Here is a 9,329-nt window from a genome sequence, read left to right on the forward strand (position 1 = left end):
CACTATCACTACTATCACTGCCACCAACCCTACTACTAACTACCACTTCCCTCCACCACTACTACCACTACTTCCTACCATCACTACAACCACTATCACCGCCATCATCACTTCCGCCGTCATCACTACAGCTACTACTACTATTACCATCACCTCCACCTTCTGTCACCACCACTACTACCACTGTCACCACCTTCTGCCACCACCACTACTACCACTGTCACTACTACCACTGTCACCACTTCCTGCCACCACCACCTCCGCTACAATCGTTACTACCACCACCAAACACCTTTACCTCCCATCACCACTACCACAGCCAGCACCTCCTTCACCACCGTCGCCGCCTCATTCGCCGCCGCCGCCGCCCACACCTCCACCACCACCACCCTTCCATCACACTTTCACTCCTGCCGAATGTACTTGCCAACTTTACATTTCGCGGGTAAATACAAAACGGAAGGTGTCTAACACACACACACACACACACACACACACACACACACACACACACACACACACACACACACACACACACACACACACATAGTTTATTTAAAACATGAATGAAAAAACAACAATCATTTAACTAATTAGCCATAAACACGCACACAGTCACACACGGACACTGAACACCAAGTGACAATCCATGCAAAGCAATTTCAGCTGAGAGAGACTTGTCTACTTTCTCCACTAATGTGAATCTCATACACACTTTCAAGCGTCTCTCGCGTCCATCACAAATGAATCTCTCTCACCTTCCCCAGTCATCGTACTCAAGGGTTAAGTCATCGTCTTCATGGGGATGTCGTCATACTCAAGGGTTATCATTTGTACTCATGGAAATGTCATCGCACTCAAAAGGGTTAAGCCATCATATTCAAAGGGTTTAGTTATCATATTCAAGGGTCTGTCATCGTACTCAGGGGCTCACCGTACTCAAGGGGCTGTCATCGTACTCAAGTGGCTCAGCCATCGTACTCAAGTATTTAGTCATCATACGCAAAGGGTTAAGTCGCCGTACTCAAGTTAAGCGTCGTACTCAAAGGGTTAAGTCGCCGTACTCAAAGGGTTAAGCCGTCGTACTCAAAGGGTTAAGTCGCCGTACTCAAGGGTTAAATGAATAGACTCGAACAATCTTCCTCACCCTGTTATAAACATCACGAGGGCCGAATTAATCAAAACAAGACCCAAATTAACTCGATTTAGACTAAGTTCATCCTAAATCACCAGCGGCCTCACAGTGTTGGTAAGAAGTGCCAGTAACAGTATGGTGTTCCTGGCCAGTCGCTGTCAGCACCAGCAAGCTCCTGGTTCTTCCGTAACTTACTTTCCTGACTTCTGCATCGCCTAGCGCCATTGTCCTCTGATAAAGTGGCCAGTGTTATTTCCTGGATAAAAGCATAGAATCGAGACAAACAAGAAGGAATGTTTTGTTTTTACCTTATAGTTATTTAATAAACACGAAATTATGGACTGTTGTCTTAATTCTTTAAAAGAGAGAGAGTAGTCCTTGACAGTGTTATCATCTCCTACATACAAGGTAATAATTTCTTTTTGGACTCTGTTAATTGCCACTCACAAACAACGTGGGTTTGTACTCGGGTTTGTGTGGGTTTTATTAATTTTGTATCGTGTAATGAAAACATCAAACGCTAGCACAGGGATACCTTCCTTCCCGGGGTCTTACCTTCCACCTTAACGACGCAAGTAAATCATTTTGACTCTGCCAACTACTACAAAAAGTTGAATTTCCTTATTCAATTTCCACCTTTAATGATTCTTCTTTGATATTAATTATATATAAATAGTAATTCTGTATTTTTGTATAATTATTATTCTTGTCTGTGTTAATTTTCATTATCATAGAGTAAAGACTTCTAACGCCTGTCTAAATTGAGTTGTTCTAAATACTTTTGTCAGTGTTAAGTTCCAGTACTAAGAGGTGGTGTTTCTGAGTCATATACCTCAAGATAAGTGATTTTGTAAATTCTTTTATTGGTTTCCACTAATATACATCTCTGTTTCTATTACAATACGGATTTGAACTATGTGTCTATATTTTCACCAATAAGTAACACCAGTTTCTACAGTATTCCTGAATCAACAAAAAGTTAAAAGTGTCTGGCCGTCTTCCTGTATTACCGTCTACCACAGTACCACATCCGAACCCCCACACAGTTGCTGACTCTACCTGAGTTGGCTACATTAGTCAGGCAGTTCTTAGGACTTGAAACGCAAATAATAATAATAGTTATAATAACTTTAGGAATTATATTTTATTTCCATGAAAAGTTAAGTTAAAGAAGCAGATTTTTAGAGAGAGAGCAAACAACAATAACAACACACACACACACACACACACACACACACACACACACACACACACACACACACACACACACACACACACACACCACTTCTTCCCCGAGAAGTCCGTCAGATCTCACCCAGCTGACTTGCCTGGATCACACCTCGGATCAAAAGACTAATGCAACAGAGACAGAGCCTTTCATCTCAATGACCACATCCGCTAGGACATCGCAACAGGTCATCCGAAATACGCACTGCAAAAAGTCCACTACCCAACCAAATTACAACACCTGAAGCAGACCAACATCAGTCAATGGTATGGTAAGCAAAACTCTGTGGACTAAACAATATGACACACCCCCTCCCTTCTTAGCCATCTCACTAATGTTGACGCAGCTGAGCAAACAAATAACCATTTCGCTACTATATGCCAGACGCTCCCCGGCTGACACAACCACTCTCCTTACCTACAGCCCCTTCCACTGACAGTAGAAGAATTTGACGTAGCAAAACGCCTGGACAAACTAAAATAAAACGCTCTACCACCCCATTGACTTACCAATGAAACTATTCAGGAGTTCTCCCGGGCTTGCTAAACCCTCTGCTCCATCATCAATGCTTCTCAGTCAAGCCAGATGCCCAGCTGACTGAAGACCTCTTATGTATCACCAGTGCCCAAGTCAACCAGCCCACAATCCTAAATCAGCTACGACCTATTGCAATACTACCCAGCCTAATCTGTGAAGTTTTGTGTTTGACTGCTGATATTGCAGGAGTCGTAGACCCTCAGCAATTTCAACATAAACTTCCTCCACCACTCACTGTCTTGTCAGCTTTCTCGATTACATTACCGCCATCTCGAGAACGAAAACGTCTGTAGCTGTCGCCTTCATTGATTTCTAAAGCGTTCAGTCGACCACAATATAATCATAAACAAGCTATTGACCTCGGGCTTCGGAGAAGTCTCATACCATAGCTACAGACTTCCTCAGTGACGACCCAAGCTGTACGCTTCCGAGGGCTGTCTCACCTTTCAGTCACTCACCTGTGGCGTCCCCAAGGCACCAAGATGGGACCACTCTGCTTCCTTATGCTCATCAATGATGCCTAAGAAAACCCCTGCTCGCTGGAAATATGTCGATTCACCAGGATCAGCGTCAACAATTCTGCTCCCAACTATACCGCCCTTCAGGTTTATTGAACAGTCTCAAAACTGGGACAACAACCACGTCACCATCAACCATACCAAGACCATGGTTATGCACATCAACCTCTCCTCCGACATTCTCCTCCTTCCATTACCTAGGTCCGAACACACTCAGGTTGTAGATTCACAAGCTCCTCGGCGTCACCATAGACAACAAACTAAATTGAAACCACACGTCAGTGAAGTTGTCAAATCCTCAGTTTCCGTCTCCACCTCCTCCGCCGACTCAAGTCCCTCAGGTTCACACGAGCTCCTCAGTGTATACACATTCATACTTCCCAAGCTCACCTATGCCTCCCCACCGGTCTTCCTCCTAAATGCCACACAACGTAAACACCTAGAAAAAGTGCAAAGAGGGCATGCAGATTATTCTCTCCCTTCCTACTCCACATATCAAGAAGCGCTCAACACACTGACCCTTTCGACTCTCACTGACCATCACCACGGCCTCATCTGCAAATTTGGTAAGAAGCTTCACCACCCCCGACACCGGCCCCTACACCACCTGAGATCCCCTGTCCGAGAATTGCTGTTCGACACCACAACCGCATCCAGCCCATACGTGCACGAACGATCGCTATAAGAACAGCCCAGTCCCAACCATTGTAAAATTATCAATAACATGTAATAAATCAGTGTATACTCCCAGTAAACACTGCTCCTACACTGTCACTATGTTGAAATGAACTGTAGTTTGAGCTGATCCCCATCTAAGTTATTATATGTCTTATTTGTGTCACTTATGTCACTTGTATATTATTTGTAACTCGTAACCCATTCCCCAAATATGTAACTGTATATTTTCAGCCTTCTGCTGCCAAGCTCTTTCAATAAACCGTTAATTATTATTATTATTATTATTATTATTACACACACACACACACACACACACACACACACATTCTTCCCTTAAATTAAATCTTTCATATAGATGTTGGCTTTAAAGAAGGAGTGTAAAACTATACAATCTTATTAACTTATACACGTTTTTTCATTTAATAATATAATAAAAACTCTCGTCAGAATACTGCTCTAAGGTGACATTTTAATTAAGAATTTACCTTCTGACTTGTGTGACTTTATCTTGTAATAAACGCTAAGGGACGATTAATCTTGAAGCAACATTTAAAATTTTGCTGAGGAAAGACTGAAGCAAGTAGTGCCTTAACACCATCAACCTGACGTGACTTGCTGTTGCTGAGCTGTGGACTTGCTGGGGTGTTGGCGGAGTTGCTGGGGTGCTGGTGGCTTGTTGGAGTGGTGGTGGATTTGTTGGGATGGAGTTTTCTGGGTGGAGGTGGTGCTGGGGTGTTCTGGGTTTGTGGGGTGTTCGTGGGTTTTCTGGGTTGGTGAGTTTCCTGGGGTGGTGGTAGATGCTGAGATGCGGGTTTTCTGGGTGGTGGGTCTAGCGGGCTTACTGGGGTGGTGCTGGATTACTTGTTGGTGGGTTGGATAAGTTTACTCGATGGTGGCTTGCTTGGGTTGCGGATTTGGTGTCGAATGGCTTGATAGATCAGTGACAAACTCAGACTTCGTAAAGTGACTGTCTTGGGAGATGACACTGAATGGATGACTGATTGTCTTATTCGGGCGACCGGCAAGTTTATGACCGACTGGCCGGCTGGGGAGATATAGTTGCCCACTGGAGCAAACAGAATGATGGATGACCCCCTTTTCCCCGAAGCAGCCACTTGCAAGGGCTAGCTGAAGCACACCACGACACACCCCAGAAAAAAAGTGCCTATCATTCTCAAAACACTCAATAAATACCTCCCTTTTCCTTTCTGCTTTCATCCTTCTCCCAGTCTACATCAACGTAGTCAAGGAGAAAATAAAACTCCCAACACGCAGCAAACATTTCTATCTTCCTTCTTTTTCCTTCTTTTCATCTTAGTTCACAACCACGCAGACAAGAGGGAGGAAGTGAACCCACAAAATAATCCTACAAGGAGTGGATTTGCAAGGAGTGATGTACCTTGAATTTTTCCAATATACAGAGGAATGTTAGGCGATCATAGCTTCTCGTGGGCTAACTGTGAATGGTGACTATTATGCAGATCATCTGTCCGACCAGCTCAAGACCGAAATCCGATACAAGTAGCCAAGATCTGCATGGCAATGGTAGAGAGCCTCCGCCAGAGGGACAGTAAAGGCAATATACTTCTGTTGCTGATGCTGCCCGCCAGGAGTGGTGTAAGGAGGGAGGAGGAGGGAGAAGGAATTGAAAATAAAGGATGGAAAGGAAGAGATAAGGTTGAGGGAGAGGATTAGAGAGAATATGGGAAGGATAGAAGAGAATAGTGATGGATCGTAGAGAAGAAGGAGATAAAAAAAATAAGAAGGAGGTAACCTTTTTTATTGAATGCTTACAGACATTCACCCATGACCTTACAACTTAAGAGTCTTTGTCCTCTTCCACATTTATTCCCTCGTCCAGTGTTCCTTCTCTCTCCTCCTCCTCTCTTCTTTACAACCAACTCCTACAACACTAGCAGCTCTTCCTTCTCTTCTTCCTCCTCTTCTCCTTACTGTCCATTCCCCACCTCCTCCTCTTATTTCCATGAGCGGGTTGGTCAAGAAAAGTTCAGTGCAGTGGCATCCGGTTGGCCTCACGAACCCCGGGTCAAGCAGTCCTTAGCACCTCCCGCCTCCTAACCATGACAAGTGTAGTATTCTTCACTAAAATAACACGTCACCAGTAAACCCCCCAGACTGTCAGTAAATATGAGAGTATCTAACGTGAAATATGACTATAGAGTGAAAAATATCCTAGCTTTATAAACACGTAATTTTAAATTTTATATAATAGACCCGATATTAAAATGAAGAAAAGTTACATAATTAAAACATAACCCAGAATATTACAACACAAACAGATAGTCTTTAACGTCAATATTATTTAGATAGTAAAGTAAACAATAAAAGAAGGAAATGTATTGCCTATAAAAAAAAATATAAACTAATAAAGCAAAAGAAGTAATTTTAATCATTCTATGTTACGATGGTTCAATCATAAGATTTCCCGTCGTAGTACCGAAATTTATGAATGGAGGCTCAGTGAAACAAAAATAAAGAACAGGTGTAAGAGGCAAAACACATGTCAGCCTTGTTACGAGAGATAGGCTAAACAGCTGGGCAAAAACAAGAGGGTTATACTGACAAACATGAAGCCAAACTCACCCTGAAAAAACAAACTCTTTCTCGTGGGGAAACTAGGATATCTATTTCTATCTTAACTCGTGATGTTGAACCGTACCCCTTCCTCTCCGTCATGTCACACACAACCACACACGCACGCACCACGCACGCACGCACGCACACACGCACACACACACACATCTGTGAGGGAATTACTACGTCAGGTCCCTCCTAACACCATCTGGGAGGAGTTACTACACTACGTTTTTGTTCAACACCTACAATAATCTGTATGTTCACTGTATGTTCCTTTACCTTCTCTAATGAAGGCTTTTGTTAAACCACCAATGTATGTAATAAGTCATTTATGTCCAGTGTATATTTTCAGCCTCGGCTGCAGAACTTTTCAATAAACCGTCAATTATTATTATTATTATAAATTATCCACATTCACAATACACAATACATTTAAATGATCCTTTATCTTAAGTCTTGAAAAAAAAAGATAATGGAATGTTTGTGTCCGGTGGTGTAGCTGAACAATACTCCTGTTCCTCTACACCTGACCTGACGCGCTACACCCAGATGGACCAATACGAGACATCTCACAACTTGATAAACAACTCCCTTTAACAGACAGAAAGACAGACAGACAGACATAGATATAATATCATTCACTCATATATACACACACACACACTTAACGTTACATACATACATACATACATACATACCTACATACACAGTACTTACTATTTCTTATTCTTTCTCAAACACACACACGTACATAATGCATACAATATCATACACATAAAAAACAATTGTTAATACGTGTAATGACTGTCTGGTTTGGTGAAAGAGAGAGAGAGAGAGAGAGAGAGAGAGAGAGAATCAGTGCTTAGTTTCTGGTCCTTAATTATTCGTAAGTCTTTCTTTATCCCTTAAAGCCGCTTACACGAACAGAACAGTCTCTCTCTCTCTCTCTCTCTCTCTCCCCTAAACCTACTCAAATAAAACAAAGGCAATTGAGAGTTACAACTCGGTACTGCTGGAGACATATAGCTTATGGGCGGGATTATAGCGTCTGACTGTAAGATGTGCTTATGGGAGGGAAGGAGGAGGAGGAGGAGCAGGAAGAAGATACGAGTTTTGGAGAGAGAGAGAGAGAGAGAGAGAGAGAGAGAGAGAGAGAGAGAGAGAGAGAGAGAGAGAGAGAGAGACTGTATGCCTGGGTGTGTGGGGACTGCATGATAGATTTCCAGGGGAGGAGGAAGAGGAAGGGAGGAGAAGGGAAGAAGAGGAGGAAAAGAGAAGAATGAGAGAAGAAGGGGAAGGGATGGGGAGGAAAGGTAGGGAAGGAGGGAAGATATGAACTCTGGAGGAGAGAGAGAGAGAGAGAGAGGAGACTGGGGTCAGATATGTTCGTGTGTGTGTGTGTGTGTGTGTGTGTGTGTCAGAGGAAGGATGTAGGATAAGATTTAGGAGGCGTGGCGGGAGGACTTATGGTCGGTGCGGACTTGCAATGGCACCAGCACCACTGTCTAACACTTCGGCCCTGGGGACTCCACACTCTGGCCCTGGGATCCACACTTGATCCTGGGACCCACACTGGCCCTGGGACCCACACTGTTCCTGCACCACACCTGGCCTGGGACCCCTGGCCACTCTCTGGCCCCTGGGATCCACACTCTTGATCCTGTGGACCCACACCTCGGCCCTGGGACCCAACATTCTCCTCGGCCCTGGGACCACCTGGCCCTGGATCCACACTGACCTGGACCCACACTCGGTTCTGGGATCCAGTACTTGATCCTGGACCCACACTCAGTCCTGGGACTCCCACACTCGGCTCCTGGGACCCACACTCTGCCCTGGGACCCACACTCTGCCCTGGGACCCACACTGGCCCTGGCACCACACTCTGCCCTGGGACCCACACTGGCCCTGGGATCCACTCTGATCCTGACCCACACTGGCCCTGGGACCTGTTACACTCGGCTCCTGGGACCCACACTCTGCCCTGGGACCCATGACCTGGCCCTGGGATCCACACTGATCCTGGACCCACACTCGGCTCCTGGATCCACACTCGGCCCTGGGACCTACACTTGGCCTCTGGGACCCACACTCCACTGTTTAACCCATACACTCTGCCCTGGGACCTACACTCTTTTTTCTGGACTACACTCTGCCCTGGGACCCAGCACTCTGCCCTGGGACCTACACCTTGCCCTGGGACTCCACACTCCGTCTGGGCCCACATTTTGCACTGGGGACCCACACCATGTCTGGGGACCCACTCTCTGCCCTGGGACCCACACTCTGCCCCACCCACACTTTGCCCTGGGGCTCACATCTGTCTGGGACCCATATTTTGCACTCACCCACATCTGTCTGGGACCCATAGTCTGCTCTGGGACCCACACTCTGCCCAGACCCACACTCTGCTCCCAAGACCCACATTTTGCTCTGGGACCCACACTCCAGGGACCCACATTTGCACTCGGCTGGGACCCACACCTGGGTCTGGGACCCACACTCTGCCCTGGGACCCACAGGGGTCTGCCCCTAGCTCCACACTCAAGTGGTCTCAAGCACTTCTGCCCTGGGACCCACACACTCTGCCCTGGGACTCCACACTCCTGCCCTGGGACCCACACTCTGCCCCACC

At 45.5% G+C, this 9,329-nt stretch overlaps 1 protein-coding gene across 1 annotated transcript; it reads right to left on the reverse strand.

Annotated features, from left to right (window-relative positions):
• Window positions 1-8,111: 8,111 nt before the first annotated feature.
• Window positions 8,112-8,921, reverse strand: LOC121858863 (collagen alpha-2(I) chain-like). Its single transcript, XM_042355518.1, has one exon. It carries the CDS (start codon window positions 8,919-8,921, stop codon window positions 8,112-8,114), a length of 810 nt encoding a protein of 269 aa, XP_042211452.1.
• Window positions 8,922-9,329: the final 408 nt, after the last annotated feature.

This window comes from Homarus americanus, unplaced genomic scaffold (genome assembly GCF_018991925.1).
Source record: "Homarus americanus isolate GMGI-L3 unplaced genomic scaffold, GMGI_Hamer_2.0 scaffold27585, whole genome shotgun sequence".
NCBI classification, from domain to species: domain Eukaryota; kingdom Metazoa; phylum Arthropoda; class Malacostraca; order Decapoda; family Nephropidae; genus Homarus; species Homarus americanus.